Source organism: Dasypus novemcinctus, chromosome 1 (genome assembly GCF_030445035.2).
Source record: "Dasypus novemcinctus isolate mDasNov1 chromosome 1, mDasNov1.1.hap2, whole genome shotgun sequence".
NCBI lineage: Eukaryota > Metazoa > Chordata > Mammalia > Cingulata > Dasypodidae > Dasypus > Dasypus novemcinctus.
Window position 1 is genome coordinate 136,516,614 of NC_080673.1, and position 23,415 is coordinate 136,540,028.

At 33.9% G+C, this 23,415-nt stretch overlaps 1 protein-coding gene across 4 annotated transcripts in view; it reads left to right on the forward strand.

Moving 5' to 3' along the window:
- Positions 1-23,415, forward strand: part of LOC101434017 (sulfotransferase 1 family member D1) — a 56,129-nt gene that overhangs the window by 25,329 nt on the left and 7,385 nt on the right. The window contains exons 1-6 of one of the 4 annotated variants that reach the window (XM_004477552.5): positions 3,819-3,955; positions 11,824-11,987; positions 14,371-14,496; positions 15,320-15,417; positions 20,033-20,159; positions 21,699-21,793. In XM_004477552.5, coding sequence (XP_004477609.2) covers positions 11,840-11,987; positions 14,371-14,496; positions 15,320-15,417; positions 20,033-20,159; positions 21,699-21,793 — 594 coding nt within the window. In that variant the 5' untranslated portion in view covers positions 3,819-3,955; positions 11,824-11,839. Of the gene's footprint in view, positions 1-3,818; positions 3,956-3,993; positions 4,100-11,823; positions 11,988-14,370; positions 14,497-15,319; positions 15,418-20,032; positions 20,160-21,698; positions 21,794-23,415 lie in introns of those variants that run through there. The other 3 variants (XM_004477553.5, XM_004477555.5, XM_004477554.5) reach the window with 3 other exon arrangements.

The following is a 23,415-nucleotide window of genomic DNA, read 5'->3' on the forward strand; positions in this document are numbered from 1 at the left end:
AAATTGAACAGGAAATAACACTACTAAATTCATTCTATGAAGCCAACATCTCCCTAATAGCGAAGCAAGCTAAAGATACTACAAATAAAAAAAATTACAAACCAATGAATATAGATGCAAAATTGCTCAATTAAATGCTAGCAATAAAACTCCAAAAGCACATTAAAAGAATTATACATCACAATCAAGTGGGTTTTATCCCAGGTATGCAAGAATGGTTCAACACAAGAAAATCAGTTAGTGTAATAAACCACATCAATAAATTGAAGAAGAAAAATCACACGAGCCTCTCAATTGATCCAGAAATGGATCTGACAAAATACAACATCCTTTCTTGATAAAAACAAAACACTCAAAAAGATAGGAATAGAAGGTAGCTTTCTCAATATGTTAAAGTACACCTATGGAAAGCTTACAGCTAGTATTTTACTCAACTTTGAAAGACTGAAAGTCCTTCCACTGAGATTAGGAGTAAGACAAAGATACCCACAAACATCCCTGTAATTTAATATTGTGCTAGGACTTCTAGCTAGAGCAGTTAGGCTAGACAGAGAAATAAAAGACACCCAAATAAGAAAGGAAGAAGTAAAACTTATTATTCACTGATGATATGATCCTATATTTAGAAAACCCAGAAAAAATCCACAACAAAGTCTACTAGAGCTAATAGACATGTTCAGCAAAGTGGTGGGATACAAGATCAATATGCAAAACTCCTTAAAATTTCTATAAACTATTGATGTACAATCTGAGAAGGAAATCAGAAAAATCCATTCATATTAGCAACTAAAAGAGTCAAATAATTTGGAATAAGCCAAGGACATAAAGGACTTGTACACAGAAAACTACAAAACATTGCTAAAAGAAACTGAAGAAGACTTAAATAAATGGAAGGACATCCTATGTTCAAGGGTTGGAAGACTTAACATTGTGAAGATGTCAATTCTACCCAAATTGATTTACAGGTTCAATGCAATCGCCCCAAATTTCTGACAGTCTTTTTTAAGGAAATGGAAAAACCTGTTATCAAATGTATTGGGAAAGGGACCCCAACTATCCAAAAACGTCTTAAAAAAGAAGAATGAAATTAGAGACTCTCACTTCCAGAATTTAAATTGTACTACCTAGCTATAGCGGTAAACAACAACAACAACAACAACAACAACAAAACCCCAGCACGGTACTGGCATGAAAATAGACACATAGACCAATGGAACCCAAATGATGGTTGAGAAACAGACTCTTACATCTACCTTCAAGTGATTCTTGACAAGGTTGTCAAGTCCTCTCAGCTGGGCCAGAACCGTCCATTCAACGAATGGAGCTAGTAGAACTGGATAGCCATATCCAAAAGAAAGAAAGAGGAACACTTTCTCACACATTATAAAAAAATTAACTCTAAAAGAGTCAAGAACCTAAATATAAAAGCAACAACCTTAAAACTCCCAGAAGAAAATGTTGGAAAACATCTTTAAGACCTTGTAGTAGGCAGTAGACTCTTAAACCTTAAACCCAATGAAAAAGCAACGAAAGAAAAAATAGATAAATGGGATCTCCTCAAAATTAAACACTTTTGTATCTCAAAGGACTTTGTGAAAAGGGTGAAAAGGCAGCTGACTCAATGGGAGAAAATATTTGGCAAAAACACATCTGATAAGGGCTTAATATTAATGATATATAAAGAGATGGTACAACTGAACAATAAAAAGACAGTCTAACCAGTTTAAGAAAAACAGGCAAATGACTTGAAAAGACAATTGTCCAAAGAAGATATACAAATGGCAAAAATAAACATGAAAAAATGTTCAACATCAGTAGTGATTAGGGAAATGCAAATAAAAGCTATAAGATATCATATCATACTTATTACAGTGGTCACTATTAAAAAGTCAGAAAACCATAAGTGTTAGAGAGGATATGGAGAGATAGGAACACTTATTCACTGTTGGTTGGAATGAAGAATGGTACAGCCACTGTGGAGGACTGTTTGGCAGTTTCTAAGGAAGTTGAATACACACCTGCCATGTGACCTTGCAATACAATTACTGTATACATACCCAGAAGAACTGAGAACAGTGACACAAGTAAATATCTGCACACCAGTGTTCATAGTAGCATTATTCACAATTGCCAAAAGTTAGAAACAACCCAGGTATTCATCAACTGATGAATGGATAAACAGACTGTAGTATATACACATGACGGGATAGTATGTTGCTTTTAGAAGTAATGAAGTTGTGAAACATATGACAACCTTGATGAACCTAGAGGATGTTATGTTGAGTGAAGCATGCCAGACACAAAAGAACAAATACTGTACAATTGTGTTATTAAGAACTAAATATATTGTGTAAACTCATGGAGTTAATAATTAGAATATAGGGCCCCAGAAAATAGAATGAAAGTAGAGACTGGAAAGCTGAGTGTTCCTCAGTGCAGAATTGGTTAAAAGATTTGTTTGTAAATCTTTAGAAATGATAGAAATGGTGAAAGCACAATACAGTGTTTGTAATTAGCAGTGCTGTTATATGCATATGGCAGTGGTGGCAATGGTAAGTCTAAGGTCATTACTAGAAGGAAGGCTAAAAAATGTAATATGGGAGTGTATAACATAGTGAAACCTCATGTAAAATACAAATATGAGTGATATTTCATATATTAGACTGTTTTACAAAATATAAATGCAAATAAATGAGAGAGAGGGGAACAGAATAGCAGCTATGTATGCCAGGGGAAGCATAGAGAGATTGAGAGATGATTAGCTTTTTGTTTGTTTTTCATTATTATTGGAATAATGAAAATGTTCTAAAAATGATTGAAATGATGAATGCAGAGCTATGTGATTATGGCAAATACCATTGACTGAAACTTTAGATGGATTTATGTTTCTTAATATGCTTCAATAAATTTGATTTGTTGAAAAATAATTATTTATCTCAGCAGAACTATAGAATAACTGCAAGATCAGAAACAGCAAAAACTGAGAGAAGAAGGTGCCTGTGGGCGAAGCTGTGCATTTATTTAATGGGTGGTGGAATAGCTGTTTTAAATCTCTGCTTCTAACTCTAAAGATTTCCTGTGGACAAAAACTGAAAGTGAGCTATCTTAACTGGAAGTTCTAATAAGAGGAAGGTGCAACCCAGTTAAATGAAAATGGCCAGATACAATTGAGTAATGGACAGACTGTTTCAACAGTAGCTAGCTATATACCCGAAAGAAAACCATACATGGACACATGCCAACAGTTCAGCTGTTAACTGTACAATGAAGTTCAATAATCTTGTTAAAAACACTTGAGATTAATGAAATTTAGTATCATACACCATACACAAGTATAAACAGACATTCAAATATATGACTGAGAGGCACCAAAACTAGCAAAGGAAAGCATTAACATCTAAAGAAACTGATTTATGCAGAAAACAGAGGAAAACTTTAAAAAGATGTTTAAACAGACGTCAATGGTTACACAACAGCATATTACATTTATTTTATAATAGATTTCTTTGAAAAAGAAAGGATTGCTATTTTTAGAAATTAAACACATGCTTACTAAAATTAAAAATAAATAGATTAAAATAGCAAAATATCAAACCAGCAGCTTGGAGAGGAAATAAAGAGTGTGACGGTTAGGTTAATGTGTCAACTCGGCCAGGTAATTGTTTGGTCAAGCAAACACTGGGCTTCTTGTAAGACAAGGCATTTATAGACTTTAATCACCAGTGAGGTGATTGCATAGATTGCTGATTATATCTACAAACAACCAATGAGATTGCTGTCAGCAGTGATGTCTTATCCAATAAGATGAATGCCTTAAAAGGGAAAGTGAATTCGCATTCAGGGAGAATTCCTAGCTCTACTTCGGCCAGCCAACATCTCCTGGGAACTCATCAACTAACTTCATTGGTTTGCAGCAAGACATACTGAATTTGGACTTGTGTATCCCCATAGTCACGTGAGAGAATTTTATAAAATCTCTTTTACTATTTAAAGATATCTCTTGTCGATTCTGTTTCCCTAGAGAACCTTGACGAATACACAGAGATTTTTTTTGGTAGAATTCAGAGCAAAGGTCAAGAAGACATAGAGAATAGCTGAGGTAAACTTAGTATATATCTAGATATTTCAGAGACCATTTAATAAATATTCCAGCAAGATAAGAATGAGAGAATGAAATGCAAAAAAAAAATTTATAAGGAGCATAATTTTTCTTTTTGAGAGTGCCATTATAGTACAAAGCAGTAATGTATATATATCTATATACACACACACACATATATGTGTGTGTGTGTGTATAGATATATATGTATTTATATAAAGATTTCCCCACCCTAGACTAGATATGAAAATGTCATAAATATATTTAGAAAACAGATCAAATAGGCTTTCCAGGACTTTCATCCTCCTACTTGCTGACATGTATCATTTTATGTAATTCAACTTTCCTTCCTTGATACAGCATACATAAAAGATGTTGGAAGGGGAATTTATAACTCATGGTGTAGACTTTGTGATACTCATAGGCAGAAGTCTGTTAAACTTCCTCTATTGCTACCTAGGTAGAAAGTTAATTGCTCTTTCAGTAAGCACATTACAGAATTCTCAAGGAAATGCTTTTTCCATAGTGAAGTAATAAAACAACAGTGCACATAAAATAATCATATAATAAACTCTGGTATAAATATGGGCACAAGTGTAGAGAGCTGGAATATCAGTAACCAGAGTGAAGATTCAGAGCAGAGAGCCCTGTGAACATCAGAGGAAGGGGCAAAGCCACTGTACAATATTATAACATCAGCCTTCGTGTTGCCAGAGCTAACTTAAAGCTTGGGGAAGGGTGGTATTGGAATTTTATTCAGGCAGATTGACTACAGAGCTCCAACCACTCAGCCCAGGGTAAGTAGTGATTCCAGAAGTCAATCTGCTCAAAGATTGGAAGACCAAGTAAAGAGATTCCCAGCTCAGCTTAAGTTTTGACATTGGGTAAAAAAAGAAAAAAAAAGCAACACATTCAACACACACACCTAAAGTTCCATAAATAGTCAACGGGTAACATACATAGTGTCAGAGATTAACAAGTAATGAAATATGTGGTTATCCTCTGCAAGAAATGCACTTTGCATTTTAAATCTTTACCCAGTGTCCATATTAGTTTCAGAAGAGATATTCAGACATGTAAACAGATAAATAAAATACAGTGTTAGAGATTTTTAAAAGATTTATTTTATTTATTTATCTCTCCCTACCCCCTCATTGTTTGCAATTGCTCTGTCTATTTAACTTTGTTTCTTTAGGAGGCACTCGGAACCAAACCTCCAATGTTGAAGGGAAGTGCTTAATTGTTTAAGTCACCTCAGTTCCCCACTTTGTTGTGTCTTTCATTATGTTTTTCCTCTTGTTCTCTTGTTGCATCATCTTGTAGCATCAGATCACTACACCTACCTGTTGCACCAGCTCTCCATCCTGCTGATCTTCTTTAGGAGGCACTGGGAAACTCTGTTCCCTGCTTTGCTGTGTCTCTCGTTATTATTTTTTTCTTGGTCTCTTGTTGCATCTTGTTGTGTTCTTCCTTGCTGTGGCTGTTCATTGAGCCAGCTTGCTATCTTCCTCAGGAGGCACCAGGAAATGAATCACGGTGCTCCCATGTGGTAGGCAGGAGCCCAATCACTTGAACCACATCCACTTCACGTGTTATAGATTTTAAGATAAAAGTACATACAAGGTAAGGTGAGTTCTACATAGTGTATTGAGAATCACTCAGGAGATGAAGTCTGAGGCATGTATCAGAATTCATGGTTCTCATTAACCAGATGTAAAATGTGGGAAAATGGCATCCCAGGCAGAAAAGCAACATGAACAAAGGAGCCCTGCCAAAAATCAGACCAAGTATACAGGAACCTTCATGTAACTTGGCTCAGTGTAGCAAAAGACAGAGCTGGAGGGTCCAGTGGGAAAAGATGAAAATGCTAAGTGGTTTGCGTTTATACTACACAATGGGGTTATTCAGGAGAGTTTGGAGGTGTTTAAAAAGTAATTTGTGTGATTTGCTCTGCATTTGAAATGACTGGCACCAGTTGGAGGAGAAAATAGAAGTTTGACGAGAAAGCAGAAATAAAGGGACATCACTAATATGTAACGTAGTTGCAGTGAATTCAAGGAGAATGGAGATGAGGTCACCGGCAGCCTTTTGCAGAAGATTTTCTTTGGAGCAATAGCGACAGAAGAAGCACATAGGCATAGCCTGAAGAGAAAAGTAGGATGTGAGAAAACAGAGTTAGCCCTTTACCCTTTACTTTGAGGAGCATATGCCCATGCATATGTAGTCACAAGTGTGTTCAAAGTGGTTACTTTGCAGCTTTTCTCCCAGAAGGATACTGAAAATAAATGAACAATAGGAAGAAGAGTCTTTACCAGTCTTGGAGATGACATTTTATTCAAAGACTCCATACCTAAAGGATATTCAATAATGTTAAAGGGTCATGGGTACAGCATGTTTTTCATAAGTTCTTCCCACGTATCTGTAACTAAATGATTCTCAAAATGTGGTATCTCTGTACTATCAGCATCAATATTATCTGCAGATTTTAGAAATGCAAATTCTTGAACCCCACTCTAAACCTACTGAATCAGGTACTCTGAAGATAGGATTTAAAATCTGGGTTGTAGCAAGTCCTCTAGGTGATTTTGATGCATGCTAAATTTGAAAGCCCTTATCTAACTCATTTTAAAAATCATATAAATAGATAAATTAAGCAGAGGAATTTAATCAAGTATCTTATATCACAGAACTCTAATATCTATCCAACCAAGGAAATAAAGTAATATCTATCTCTGACAAGCCAAAATTAGTTATTTGTGAAAGTCGTATCATATATGTCAAATTATATGATATCACATAATTGTATTGATTATGACCATATATAAAGCTTACCCTCTGCAAATGCAGGCATAATCAATTCCATAAACACAACTTGGTTATAAATAGAATCCCATTTACATTTTTCTTCATCTCCATCGTTAACAATTTTGTCTGTTATTTCACTAACCCAGGTTGTTCTTGAAAAAATAAAAGAAGTACAAGGTCAGATCCAGACTATTTTGGTTTTCCCTAGAAATACTCACTGAACCAAGGTTTTTTATTTTTAATAAAATACCAATGTATTATATTAATTTCTAATATGTATTAAGTCTTTCCCATACGCCAAGTGTTGTTCTAATCCTTATAACAACACTAAGAGGTCAAACTATAGTTTACTGTATAATATATACAGTGCCCCACACATTTTTATAGGTTATGACTAATTATATAATGACCTGTAACCATCATTGCAATGTGTACAGGACAATCCCAATGTCTCAAAAATAACCCTATGTTACAACTATTCTTCCTTCTCCCTCCCCTTAGAACTTCTGGTGAGCACTGCCTTTATAACAAAGATACAAGTTCTTCCAATACTAGAATAATAATGTCTACTTTAGTCCATAGTTGCATTTCCCCTTATATTTGTCCATTCCTCAATCTTGAGGATTTAGGGATGATGATGCCCACTGTTTCTGATTGAGAAGGGTCTTAGATACCTTGGGGCACATGATGGAACTGTCTTGTTTGCAGTTATAGATACTCTCTGTTTTTTGGGATGGGCATTGTCCATGATCATCCTTTTGTCATTTGTCTTGTGTGTGTTCTATGAATTGGAGTGTAGGTGCTACAACTTTGCTGAAATTCAGGGCTCAGTTGCCATATGAACAGACTGAAGATTTAAGTCTCTGGGACATATATTTAACAAGTATAGTGCTAAATAAAATTCAAATGAAAGGAGTAGAAGAGTCATGTGTAGGAAAATTATAAACGAGTCTAACTCTGTTATATTGGGGAGCATATATTCCAAAATTAGGCCCACTGAGAGGATGCTGAATTCCTGAGACTGTCTGCCTTGCCTATAGTGTCTAGATGTCACCAGAGGATCCATGATATGTAAAGAGATCCTACAACTCAACAATAAAAAGACAAACTACCTGATTTTTAAAAATGGGCAAAAGACTTGAAAAGACAGTTGTTCAAAGAAGATATACAAATGGCAAAAAACATATGAAAAAAATGTTCAACATCATTAAGAAGTTGGAAAACTGTAAGTGTTGTGGAAAGGTTGTGGAAAGATAGGAATACTTATTCACTGTTGGTGGGAATGTGGAATTGTTCAGCCACTGTGGAGGACCCTTGGCAATTCCTAAGGAAGTTTAAGATAGACTTGTCATGTGACCTGGCAATGCCATTGGTAGTTATATACCAAGAAGAACTGAGAGCAGTGACATGAACAGACATCTCTACACCAATGTTCATACTAGCATTATTCACAATTGTCAAAAGTTGGAAAGAACCCAGGCGTCCATCAACCAATGAATGGGTAAATAAACTGTGGTGTAGTCACCCGATGGAGTATTATGGAGCAGTAAGAAGAAATGAAGTTGTGAAGTAAATGAGAACCTGGGTGAACCTGGGGGACGTTATGTTGAGTGAAGCAAGCCAGACACAAAAGGACAAATACTGAATAATTGTGCTATTATAAACTAAATATATTGTGTAAACTCATGGAATTAATATTAGAATATAGGTCACCATAAAATAGAACAAGAGTAAAGAATGAAAAGCTGAGGTTTCATTAGTGCACAGTGGGGTAAAATGTTTGTAAATCTTTGGAAATGAATAGAAATGGTGAAAGCATAATACAGTGCTTGTAACTAGCAGAACTATTATATGGGCATGACAGTGGTGGCAGTGGTAAGTCTAAGGTCATATACATTACTAGAAGGGAAGCTAAAAAAAGTAACATTGTACTGCATAATATAGTGAAAGCTCATGCATAAAATGAATATGGGTAATATTACATATATAAAACTGTTTTTACAAAATATAAACACAAATAGACAAGAGAGGCGGAGAAAGAATAGCAGCTCTGCATGGTAGCGGAAGCATAGAGAGATTGAGAAGTGATAAGTATCTTTTTGCTTGCCTGTTTTTTTTAAAATTGTTGTTATTGAATCACGAAAATACTGTAATAATGATTGAAGTGATGAAAGCACAACTATGTGGTTATACCAAATACCATTGATTGTACACTTTGGATGGATTTATGCTTTATTAATGTGCATCAATAAAATTGATTTTAAAAACCACCAAATTCCAAGTTTCAATAACTTAGCATAATAAGGGTTATTCTTCATTCTGTCAAAATCTTAAGAGGGTTAAGCTGCTTAGCTCAGTCTTGAGCACATAATCCTAGGGAGGACTGAAGGTTCAAGGAAATGTTTTACATCACTCACATCCCATCAGCCAGAACTGAGTCACATGCTCCCAATCTAACTGCAAGGGAGACTGAAAAATACGTCTACTATGTGTCTAGAAAAGAGGGAAAGTCTTTGTGAACTCACAGCATTTTCTCTTTCCCAGTCCCCTGCTCTATCACTGTTGTGTACAAAAGTGTTTGGTACCCAGTAGTCACTAGCAAATATTTACTAACATATTTATCAGTATTTATTATTTTGAAAGGAAAAAATTTGTTAATGTTTTAAACTTTACATTCTTTATGATGTCTTTTCATATGCAGATATCCATGAAATTTGACAAACATTAATAGAAATTACTGCAATGCCAGTATCATTGGATCATAACACAATATTGTCATAAATTTATTTTTAAGATATAACAAAAATCAACCCAAAATTACTTGTTGGTTTTGAAATTTTATTGCATTTACAAATCCTAAGAGTTTTGATAAAAACAAAATAAAAAGCTAATAATATCTTTAATCATATACTCTTTCCTAGTGATGCTTGGGAATATCCCAAAACCAGCTGCATATCACCGTGCCATCCTATTAGAACAGAGCAATTGTGGAAGATGTGCATAACGACTGGTCAGTGAACACTTCCTGGCCTGGTGGATAGTAGCCAGAAACCTATATACTTAAATTACCCACTTAATTACTGAGATATAACCTTGACTTTTCTAGTTATTTAAAACATAATTTAGCAAAGTATTTATGTACTCTTCTTCCATTTCTTCATTCCAGGCACAAAGGCTTTATTTCTCTTTCTAATCAGAGAATTTGTGCATATATTAATACCTGGCTGGAAAGTTCTCTTCTCCAAATTAACTCTTTTTCTTGTTTCAGATATAAGTTCATTCCTCAGAGAAGACATTTCTAAACAAACTATCAATTCTTTCCTATTTACTGATCTTATTAAAAAACAAAAACAAAAACAAAACCAGGTAGCTATTCAAAGACTCCCTGTTTAGAATTACATTCTTCTCTCCAATGTGTGTGTGTATATCTTTCCTAATCTTATTATTTTTACAATCAGCTTTATTGTGGAATAATTTACATAAAAATCAATTCACCAATTTTAAGTTCACACTTTAAATTTTGACAAATGTATACCTTTGTTTTTAATTAGAGAATTTGTAGGCTTACATAAAAGTCATGTAAAAAATACAATATTTCCAAATACATGGCATTGGTGTATTACCTTCATTACAAATGATAAAAGAAAATTTAACTATTACTGCTAACTAAAGTTCATAGTTTGAATTAGGTGTATTTCCCCCCATATGCCAGGGTAGCACCTTGTAATCGTGACATATATTTGCTATAATTCATGAAAGAACATTTTATACTTGTAGTATTATCCACCATGGTCGTGCATGACAGGGTTCATCATGTTATACAGACCTATGTTTTATCCTTTAGCTTTCCCTCTAGCAGCATACATGACTTAAAACTTTCTTGTTCAATCACATTCACACATATAGCTCAGTGGTGTTAATTACACTCACAATAATGTGCTACCATCACCTCCATTCATTTCCAAACATTTTCAATTAACCTAATTAGAAATTCTGCACACATTAAGCTTTTCTGATATATTTTGATATAGTGGAAAAATCATTACTATTTTATCTACTAGAAATACTAGCCTTGTACAAGCAGCAAGGTGGAGAACAATTTGTTTATAGAAGATAGGCAACAGTAGGTAGAAGCTGGTAAACGTCTTGAGACTGAATACATATTGAATGAGTTTCCACTAATTTTCACAAATGAAAAGCATTGATGCTCTGTAATATATAAACATCATATATGAAATTCTATAAATTCAAATAAAAATCATTAGTTTTTATAATGTTTTCTCTTTTTCCACTGACTTATGACCCCTGACTAAGGTAATGTGGTATCACACTGCCAAATCTAAAGTAATGGCAATTCTATTGAAATATTAACTAATTCATAGTTTGATATTGCCAAATGAAAGACAAATTTTAAGAATTTAGAAAAAAGAGATGGTTTATTTATCAAAAGCAGACAATTTGCAAATTGGGAAATGCTCTATAGCAAGACAAAAGTGCTCTGCTTTCTCTCAAGAAAGAGGTAGCATACATGGTAGAGACAAAGAGCTTAGACAAGGAAAAATACGATTGGTTAAGCAAAATAAAATAAATAAAACAAAATAAAATAAAATAAACTATATAAGAAGATGATGGAATGCTAACTAAAAAACTTATTTATGCCTGACAAAAGTCATGATTTTGGGAAAATCAAAACCCAGGTTCAAAGAATGTGCGAACATTCTAGCAGTTGTGTTAGGTCAGCATCTCAGGTAACTTGTCTCACAGATAACTTGTCTTAGATGTGCGTGGGTGATTTCAACATGTACAGATAAGTTGGCCTTTGCTTTAGACACATGTATAAACCTTGCCTCCATTCTCCCTTGCCAATTAATTTAACAGTACTGTCTAAAGACTTTTTAACATGCTGCCCTTTGTTTAAGATCTAGTCTCTCAACAATGGACAACAAGCTGGATGTTTTCAGAAGGGAGTTGGTGGATGTTCAGGATATCCCCCTCTTTTGGTGCATTGCTGAGGAGTGGTCCCAGGTAGAGTCATTTGAGGCCCGACCAGATGACCTTCTTATCTCCACCTATCCCAAATCCGGTAAGTTTTTTTAGTTTATTTGTACTCTGATTAGATAATGAATGATCCACCTGCATAAACCCACAGATCCACAGATTACCAGTCAAGTCGTCCCTGAGTTCAGTGAACATTTATTAAGGGGATACTATCACAGTTGCTGGAACAGTTTTATATTAAGTAAGACAAATTCCCTTCCTGTTCTAAAATGCTAAGCAATGGGATGGAGGATTATCTGAGGGAAAATGAATGCTGTGATTTTTTAATTTCTAAGAAAAATTATCAGAACTGAATGTATACTAAACAAATGTTGATCTCCATATATGATCTCAGGAAAGAGAATTTAAGATAAGAATCAACAATTTTTATTTTTCCAAATCATTTGGCAACAGTCTTCCAACCCACGCAGTGATAGATGTACAGAGATATAATTAAGATAAGACTCTATTATTTTTATCAAATTCATTTACTTGAACCCATAAATTAACCAACTCTTCTACCTAACTTTTTAAAGCCAATTTGCCTTTAAATTGAACTCACATTCCTTAAAAGATTTGAGGAAAAGAAGATTTTAATAAATATATTGAGCAATATATTTGTGTTCAAACCATAAACACTAGGTGAGAGCAAAGGGCGCTTAGCAGGAAGTGCACAAATGTACGATGCAGACCTTTGTATATATAAAACCAAGCTAGTTTTGGCAAAAACTACTTTTTCTTATGACTTTTCATTACTTTCTGAGCAGTTTACAAATCCAAATTATTTAGGGAAAAAAACCTCTTGGCATTACCTTGATGGGATACAAGTTTAGAGATCATTGTTAAGATACAGGTTTAGAGGGAGGTAGGGCAGTCACTTTTGTATATACTCTTTCGTTTTTGCTATTTTGGGGTATATTTTAAGGCAGGAAACTATTAAGATAATCTTTGGAAGATACCATTATAAAAATAGTTCAGCTATGAAGAAGATGTTCTTTGTAGCCCAAGTTTTTGAATGTACTAAAAGCTAGATGGTTACTCGTGGTTAAGTTATACGGTATTTGGTAGGGTTTTGTTGTTCCTTTGACAAACTGTGGCAAATAGGTCTTAAAGTTATTTATATGTCCATCTATTGTTAATTTTGTTTTAAAAGGTCCAAGTTAATGGTCTCTTTATATGAGGTAAATGACGTGACTTTTCCCCATGTAAGTTAGAGAAAACAAACATTTCCAAATCAAATACCCAAAAAGATAAATTGTCATTTCTTTCTATCAGATTTCATGGACCACAATTTGAGCCACCCACAAATAGGGATAAGATATGTTATAGTTCACTTTGGAATATAGGTCTTTTTTTCCAGTAACTATTGCTTAAAGCCTAAGCCAGATTAAAGAAAGATTCAAGGAAATAGTGATTTTGGCTCATTTTTTTCTTAGCACTGTATTTGTTAGAAGGGTATTTGTTAGAAGGGTGGACAAAATTGCCTAGTACACATGATTTAGGGACAGGAAGGAGAAAGTGTTGTTAACAAGAAAATAAAAAAGAATGCCTAATGTACTTTAATATCTGGAACAAATCCAAATGTGTATCCATGTGTAGATCATTCTCCAAAAACGCTGCTGAGTAAATGGATTAATTAATTAAAATTTTGATTTATAGCCATTACTATCCAATTAGGAACTATCCTTATACTTTTGGTAGAGAAGGAGTTGGAAATAGCTAAGAAGTTTTTGTACTATGTCTTAAAATTCTTTCATAGCAGTGCCTCAAAAACTTCATCATTTAATGTCAAAGACATGTACTTCATATACTCATATGCTTTAACCCCATTTCATAAAAACGTTGGTGAAACACAGTATCATGAAGGGCAGAGTGACTTATTCCACTATACTCAGTCAGGACCTATTGTGAGTGGCACACTGGTTACCACCAGTGAAATCATAGAGCTCCTCTTGTTTATCTTTGCCTCTCCTCCACTGGAACATTTTTACCATGTGTTCTCATCATTTTTAAAGACCAATAATTGTTATCTCCATAAGAAATATAAAAAATTGAAAGTCAGAGTGACTGAAGATGAGTGTGAGGTGGTCAACCTCTTTCCCCATCTGTTCCAGCAAGGAAAGTGTGTTACCATTACTCACATAATGATAAAGATATCATTACTTAAATCATTAATAACTTCTCCTTTCCTTCCTTTAAAAATCTTGTTTTTATTATTATTGTAATATGTATATTGTTCCTTATAATATTTATATGCATTCAAGGCTGTGAAGGACAAGTCCTAGGAAAGAAGAGAAGAATAAAGGGAGAGGGAGTGGATATGAAAAGCACATTTTTGCCTTTGTCGTTATGTAACTTCACTCCATCTATTGCCCTCTTATAATCTTTTTGACGAAAAAGTTTAAAACATCTTTCATCATTTTTTTAAGGAACAACCTGGATGAGTGAAATATTGGATTTGATCTACAACAATGGGGATGCGGAGAAATGTAAAAGGGATGCAATATACAAACGCGTGCCATTCATGGAATTGATAATCCCTGGAATTTCAAATGGTATCACTGACTGTTCCTTTTCACCATAGGAATAAATCCTCCTATCTTTTCATGATGTCTGGAGGTTTTATAATAGAAAATGTTGAGATAGAGCTTGAACAGTTGAATCATGAGCTTATAATAGAATAGACAGAATCTGGCTGTGCCAAAAACTATATTATGCTTTTTTCAACACAAAGATAAATTTTGCCTATGAGAAGATTTTAATGTAACATATTTTCCCTTAATAGGGCAGAGGGAAGTCCTCAATATTTAAATACTGTGGTATCATTATACAAAGAGAATATTCAGTGTTTGATTCAATATAAAATCAAAATTCAGTGTTTGGTGTTTATAGACTCAAGGAAAGAAATTATGGGAATATATAGTTTTGCGTTATTAAAACCTTTTAGGATGGGCATGAGCCTAATGATTTCATTGATCTTAGAATTTGAAGACCAGAGGACTAGAAAGAGATTTTGAAATCTCCTAGTTCAACTTCTTTATGTGATAAATGAGAAAAAGAGAAAGATAAACAAAGAAAAAAATCTAGATATCTTTACTCTTAATGCTCTGCTATTCTATGCCACTAAGATGTTATTATACCTGAGGATTTTAAAGATACTTAAGAAGATAATAAACTTCTGCTACTCATAGGCAATAAAACATCATAATACACAGAATTTATTATTTTTGATCTCATGGTAAATTTTAGAAGTATATGAAGTCTAGCCATTTCAAGTCATATAGCAGGGTTAAAGTTCAGAAAATCTTAGATTATATTGTAACTGACTTTTTTTATTTCTTTTTTTTTAGTGTAGTTTGCTAATTTTTGTCCTTGCAGGCGTTGAACTGTTGCAAAACATGCAATCACCTCGATTAGTGAAAACACACCTACCTGTTCAACTTCTCCCTTCTTCATTTTGGAAGAATGACTGCAAGGTAGTAAATTTTAAAGAAAATAGATGCTTATTTGTCTTGTAATTTCTTTTCCTAGGTATGCGTAATCACAAGATGAGATATTGCAACCTCTAGATAAGTCATTGTAAAAGTAAAAATATGGGTCCTATAGCCATGGGATCAAAAGAATACCAGTGTATGTAACAGTGGCTTGGACACCAATACTGTTGACAGGGATTAGAGTACAGTGGCCAACCACCCAGGATTTGCCAGGTTTTCTAGTCTCAGAGTTGCCTATCTATCTAAATCCCTTCACTCACTGTAAGCTACTTTTAAACAATAGACGTTAAAATTATCCAATAATTTCTTCCTCAGGGTCAGTATAACAAGAGTTAGCAATATGGTAAATTATAATTTATAGATTAGTTTTAGGCTTCTTTTGTTATAAATATTGCTATTGAATGTTAACATTTTAGTAGAATGTGCATAAATCGTAAGTATACAGTTTGATGAATTTTCACAAAGTGAGCATACCCCTGACACCAGTACCCAGATTAGGAAATGGAATGTTACCAGCACCCCAAAAGTTCCATTTCCTGCCCACTTCCAGGCAGTAACCCCATCTACAAATGTATCCATTATCTTGAATGCTTCTGTCATAACTTATTTTACTTGTTTTGCCTATAGTAGTAAAATACATTCTCTAGTTCCTTTACATTTCCCTATAAATTTTAGATCTAGCATATCTTGTCAGTATGTACCTAAAATCCTGATGAAATATTGATAGTGATTTCACTGAATCTTTATATCTGTTTAAGGTGAGCTCTTATCTTTTAAATTTTGAGTCTTCCGATCCATGAACATGGAATATCTCTCTACTTATTTGAATGTTCTTGCTTTCCCTTCTTTTAGTTTTGATGCATTACCTTTTAATATATTGTTAGATTTGCTAATTTAAAACTTTTTTATATATTGATCATGAGAAACATTGGTCAGTAGCTTTCTTCTAATATTGTCTAATATTTTTGTGGGTTTTAGTATCCAGATAATGCTGATTCCACGTTAGTCGAAGTTAGTAATGATTTATTGCTTAAATGTTTAGTGCAATTTACCAGTAAAGCCATCAGGTTGGAAATTTTCTTTGTCTGCAAGTTTGTTTTAGCTATGAATTCAATTCACTTAATAGAAGTAGGGTTATTAAGGGTATGTATTTTTTCCCTTGTGTGGTTTTTGGTAGTTTGTGTTCTTCAAGTAGGTGGTTCATTTTATTTAAATTGAAGCATTTTTGTTATAAAATTATTCATAGTATTTATTTACTATCTTTTTAATATCTATAGAATCTGTACCGATGTCACCTTTCCCATTCCTGATATTTTCCCATCAACTATTTAGAGAAGGGTGTTTAAATCTAAATATAATTGTAGATTTCTCCATTTCTCCTTGCATTTGTATATATTTCAGTTTCCTATGAGCAAAATTATTCAATAAACATGTAATCTGTAAACAATTGCAGAAGTACTACTACATATAAACCAGCTATTGTGTTTGACATTATATATGCAAATAGAAATAAGACATCTGCTATCTAGGAGGCTTATGAACTTTTATTCAATTTATACAAATATTCTTGAGTTTCTTTTGCATGCCAGTCACTTCTCTATGCCTGTATTATGCAATAGTTAATAGTGACCTCTGCTTTGTGTAGCATATTACCCCCTACAATATCTCAAATAATGGTAAAACACATGCACATATATAAAATAATTACATATAAGTAAAGTAAGTGCTAATATAGAAAGTAAAAAAGATTTTGTGTGAGTTTTGCAAATGGGACAAGGAAGTCTCATAGATGAAGAAAAACGTGATCAGCATCTTGAAGGAAAAGTAAGAGTTTTTGTTTTTTTTTAAAGCATACAAGAAGAATATTTCAGAAAGAAAGCTGTCATATGTATAGGTTAAGAGATGAGAAAAAGACAGATACATAAAAGATCTATGTGTATGATTCAGAGAGTGGTGGTGAATGAATCTGGAAGGTAGACAGTCACCAAATTCCTAGATCTGAGAAAAGTTTTAAGAGTGCAGCTGTACCACAGTATTTTTAATAGAATGAGCAAAACAGCTCTTTGTCTTGCCCTTGAAAAATTGACTGGTTACATTAGGTTGGTGCAAAAGGAATTGTAGTTTCAGACTGAAATTTAAATCATTATTATTAGGCTCAAACACCTTTATTAATCAAAATAGGAACCATTACAATCAACACATTTTTGCTATTGAGAAATTAGTTTGCTTATTCCTTCTGTGCTTCAGGATTCACTGAACTCTTGGAAAGCGTTTTCTGCATCCTGCTGGTTGTGGAAGCATTTTCCATGTGACAAGTTGTCTTGAGAAGCTTGAAGAAGTGGTAGTGGGTTGGCGGGAGGTCAAGTGGTTATGGTGGATGAGACAAATCTTCAAAGCATTGTGAGGCGAGATTGGGTGCTGTCATGGAGTAGAATTGGGGCCTCTCTATAGAACAATGCTGGTTGCAATTTTCAGTGCATCTCATCAATTTGCTGAGCATACTTCTCAGATGTAATGTTTTCACCAGGATTCAGAAACCTGTAGTGGCAGCAGACTACCAGTGACTACCTTTTGTGGCGCATGCTTGTCTTTGAGAAGTACTTTGGACCTTCTTGGCCCAACCACTGAACTGGTCATGGCCAGTTGCATAAAATCTACTTTTCATTGCATGTCACAATCCAATTGAGATATTGTTTGTTGTTTTTGCAACGAACGTTGTTTTGCAATAAGAGAAAATGACATTTCAAAACGATGCTTTTTGGATTTTCAGTCAGTTCATGAGGCACCCACTTATCGAGCTTTTTCACCTTTCCAATTTGCTTCAAATGCTGAACAAGTGTTGAACAATCGACACTGAGTTCTTTGACAACTTCTTGTGTAGTTAAAGAGGATCAGCTTCAGTGATTTTTCTCAATTGTTCGTTGTCAACCTCTGATGACCAGCCACTATGCTCCTCATTTTCAAGGCTCTTGTCCCCTTTGCAAAACTTTTTGAACCACCACTGCACTTTACATCCATTAGTAGTTCCTGGGCCAAATGTGTTGTTGATGTTGCAAGTTGTCTCTGCTGCTCTACAACTCATTTTGAACTCAAATAAGAAGATTGCTCAAATTTGTTTTTTGTCTAACATCAGTTCCATAGACTAAAATAAATATAAAATAAACAAGTAATAAGTCATTAGAAAAAAACAGAAATCAAGAAATGTACATTATAATTATGTATAGTATAACCATATTTATTTAAGAATGTATACCAATGTCAAATGGTGAATTTCAACAGTGCAAAATTGCAATTACTTTTGCTCCAAGTTAATATTTTCATCTTGATATACAAAGACTCTTTGTACCTATTCTGGTGTGTGGCTTCCCCTTTTCCATCAAAGTCTAATTGAAAGTACAAGAGATAAGGAAGTAAGAATGTGATTTATTATTTTAATTCCAATAGTAAAAATCCTCAGAAGCCTTCAAAAAGGCATGACCTTGCTATTAGGTAGGAGAACTGGAGAATATCCTGAGGATAGCCTTCTTTTCTATACAAGGTAAGACGTAAACAGAACTTTCTAAGGAAGTTACAGGCAGTAATGATAGAAAAAGAAACTATTTGGTTCAATACTAGAATTTGTATTAAAATAGGGAATCATTGGGAATGTTTATAGTGTTTAATATTTTCTCAAGAAGCTATGTCAGGAAAAGAGTCTTAACTTAGAACTCTACACAAAATTTTTTGAAACATCTTTTTCCAGTCATTTCCATCCTTGTCCCAGACTGTAAGAACTATTACCAGTGACTTGAGAAATGAAAGTTTCCATTTCCTTTGCCTATCTGTTGGAGAAGTAAATTTTGTGCACTGGTAGATGAAAGGAGATATTTTCCTGAATGCATTTTCACTTAGAAATATACTGCATGGGTGGCTGGGTTCTCAGTATTATTAGGTTTCCTACAAGGCAGAGATGAGCTTAATGGATTTTGGTGGACTTGTTTGAAAATTTAATTACCAAATAAGAATGACAACATCATTTATACTGGGAAATGTGTTCAAAATTTCAGCCTTCAAGCAGGGTTGAGGGCTTAATGCATAAAATAAATTTTAATCTCACATCTGTAATTTTGAACAGTAATTATTATTATGTAGCTGAGCTATGATCATGGAGAGAATGAAAAATATGGAATTTTCACTTACTCTAAATTTATCCAAGTACTAATTTATTTTCAGTGAAATATTGGGCATTTTTAAGCATTTTTTGTGATCTGCTTCTTATTTGTTATTATTAATTTTAATTTGTGATACAAAAATATTCTAAATATCATGATACTATTTAACTTTTATAAATTTAATATTTACTATAATTCTTCATATAGATGGTATTTCCTGTTTCAAGACACATACTTGTTTTCAAATGCTGAAGAGAAAGGAGGAACATGAGCGATGAGAGTTCTCTGCGCTAAAGCATTGTGTAATTGTGGATATTCCATGTTAGAATATAATCATAAATGCCCATATTAGGATATAGACAAATAAGCATTCTGTCAAGGCAAGTGAAAGTTTACAAACTATTAACAAATAGAAACAAACTGATGATTTTCCTATCTCCCCATAGATGATTTACGTGGCTCGGAATGCCAAAGATGTAGCTGTCTCTTACTATTATTTCTACAAGATGGCAAAAATGCATCCAGAGCCTGGCACCTGGGAGGAGTTCCTGGACAAATTCATGACTGGAAAGGGTGGGTCCAATACTTCCTTTAATTGTAGAGCTCCATAATGGGGAATCATTTTGTGAAGAGATTATAAAGTCAAAATATAAATCTTGTGTTTATTACAAACCTAATATGTGCTTAGCACTCTGCGAAAGCATTATGAAGAATAAAGACTTAAAGGATTGTAACCTTTTGGGAATATGTGACACTTGAATTTCTCAGTGCTTAGTCTCATTGTTTCATTAGTGCTTAGTGACTACTGCCAATTTTTAAGAATGCTCTACTCTCTTGGTGTTGATATCATTGTGTTGTTATAATTTTACACACATTGCTTGAACTATATTTTCTCTTCCTTTCTTTCACATTTATTACCAGACTGTCGAAATTCTTGAGTGAGAGTTTTATTCTCAAGGCTTTACCTTACTACTTGTTATTCTACTTATTATTCTATTGATAATATCCAAATGAATATTTCAAGTCCTTACTTCCTTTGTAAACACTAGATGAAGTGTTTAAATGCCTGCAGGATATACACACTTTGAAAATCTACTCTGGAAAGTTTAGCATATTCAAAATTCATCTTACAAAGTATCACTGAATTTTTTTTTAAAATACTTCTATTTCATCAGTGATACCACCATCCTTCTGGAATTGTGAAAAATGAAATTTAAGAGTCTTTTTTGAATCTTCTTTAGATATCAATTATCATATTAAATCTCAAGCCAAACCTTTTAAATTTAATTATTACTATTATAAATTAATTTTTTAAAATTTTATTTGCTCTGAACTTAGACCTTTATGACCTAACTTTAATCATGTCTCAACTGTGTTTCCTTAAAGTCAGGCCCTACCAACTTCATTCTGCTGGACATGTAGATTTGAAGAGTATAAAATGTTTTGGATTACGAAGGGCTAAAGTGTAAACACAAACTCAACTTGATCCAGAAATCAACTTGATGAGAAATTTCAATGGATATTTAAGAATATTCACTGAAGGAAGTACACCATATGGATCAGGTCATAGAGTGAAGAGGCAAAATGTAGGAATTTAAATTAGAATACATTTGCAGAAATGCAATCTGATCTAATGCCAGATTTTTACAAGTGCTTGAGGAATACAATGCAATATGTGTCCATTTCCTCTATTCAAGTAAAATTTTCGACACTATTTCCCCATGGTGAGACACTTCTTATAGGATGAACCTGTTTTAAGCACAGACTCCTCCACAGCCTTTTTTTTATCCACTACATCTCTATGATTTTCTTTCCCTTTTTCCTTCTCCTACGAACCTCCTTACTACTTATGGTCTGCATTTCCCAGTACCTACCACCCTGCTCTCGTATTTTTTGTTTTATTTATTAAAAATATTTCCTCCTTTCTAAACAGATTGTAAATGCAGTGAGAACAGGTGTTATCTCATATACTTTTCTTATCTTTAGCATCCCTCTTTCTTAAACTAATAAATATTCAATAAGTATGTGTTGATAATGATAACTTTGAGTAATGTTTAACAGTTCTTTGCATCAGAAAGTTGCAATTTTAAAATTATTTTATCTTTCAATCAGTTTGCTTTGGTTCCTGGTATGACCATGTGAAGGGGTGGTGGGAGAAGAGGAAAGATCATCGTATCCTTTACATATTCTATGAAGACATGAAGGAGGTAAGAAGCAAGAGTGTGTTTTTTTCTTTGCTCTTAAAGGAAATCTAAGATTCTTCTACTTTGCTTCACACTTTCCTTTCCTCTTAGGGCAATAAATACAATTTATTTACTATCCCATCAATTATGCCCCCAAATTAGATCTTGCACCCATTCTCTTACTTCTGCCATTATTACCTCCCTCAGGTACAGGTTTATCTTGTCTTCCTTGGACTACCTTGTCTTCTTGCTTCTATCCATCCACTTAGAGAAAATGACCTTCTTGAAGTTTAAATCAGAATAGCTCCACTCCCTGATTAAAATCTCAAATCTCTCAATGGTTTCTGTTCCTACACAAAATGTAAAATCATTAATATTAGCAGAGATTTATAGAGCTCAGCATAATTTAATCCCTATCTCTCCAACCTTTTCTTTGCCGCTTTTCATTTTCTGAGTCTACCAGAAGCACTATTATTCTCCATCAAGGGGTTAGCAAAAACCTTATTATTGTCCATCAAAGCCTCATTTTGTTATTGTTATTTTCATAGTATCTACCACCACTTCTATTGATTTTATGTTTGTGTTTATTTACATAAATTTTGTCATTTTCTTCCAGTGAAATGTAAACTTCTTGAATGTAAAGACTGTAATTATCTTGTTCATGGTGCTTCCCCAGTGCCAAGCTCAGTATGGAAATAGTGTAATTTCCTTATTTAATCTATAAAACACCTAGCTTTTATTTTCTCATCTTCTACCTGATGATTAATATAGAAAAATATTTCACTTTCCAATTTGATTGAAAACTTAGTCTGATCTGTTTTTCAAGCAGAAGAATGTTCCATATCTTTTAAATTCAGTGTCACTCAGATAGTCTGTCTAAAACCTCTCTTCTCTTTAAGACAATGACTGGGTATATGGTGCTAGTAAGGAATGTACCCTTCATATGAGAAACAGGGGTACTGGAGTCCATGGAAGAAACGCCCACTTACTCCTCCAGCCTTTAGAATGGTTTCTTTTGTTACCTGACTTCCGTGAGCCATGCTACCACCTTGCAATGAAACTCTCCCACGTTAGGGTATTACCTGGTCTTCTAGCCAGGGAAATTTAGTTCCTCAGATATGGGAAGGAGTTGTATATCTACTGGCAAAGAGTGTTGAAACTTACTTGAGATTTCGAGCTCTCTGTATAATCAGAGTCAATCCAGATATTCCCAGTTCAAGCTTGAGCGCTTCTCTCCTTCCTCATTAATCTTTTATTAAGCTTTCACATGATAGACTTGGCACATTCTTGAATTTAACTTTCACTGTCATTATTCCACTTGTCCATTTAAAGTTTGTGTCTAATTGTCAGCAAGTTCAACACTGTGGTGACAAGGTATAATAGATTCTCTTAGGGCCATGAAAGAAACTTTCTGATTCTGTTTCAATGAACTGAGACGGGTGGCTCAGGAAAACTAAACCTTAGGTAGGCTTTTTGTCTGATTTTGCCATATCTCAAAGTGTATAGCTCTCTGTCCCACTTTGATCTGGACTGCTTGAAAGACGCACAAATTCTCTGGCTGAGTATTATCCTTTCATTGAATTTAACCTTCCTATGTCCAAGCTGAAGCATAGAGAATGGAAACAACAAGAAAGACATCAAATGGT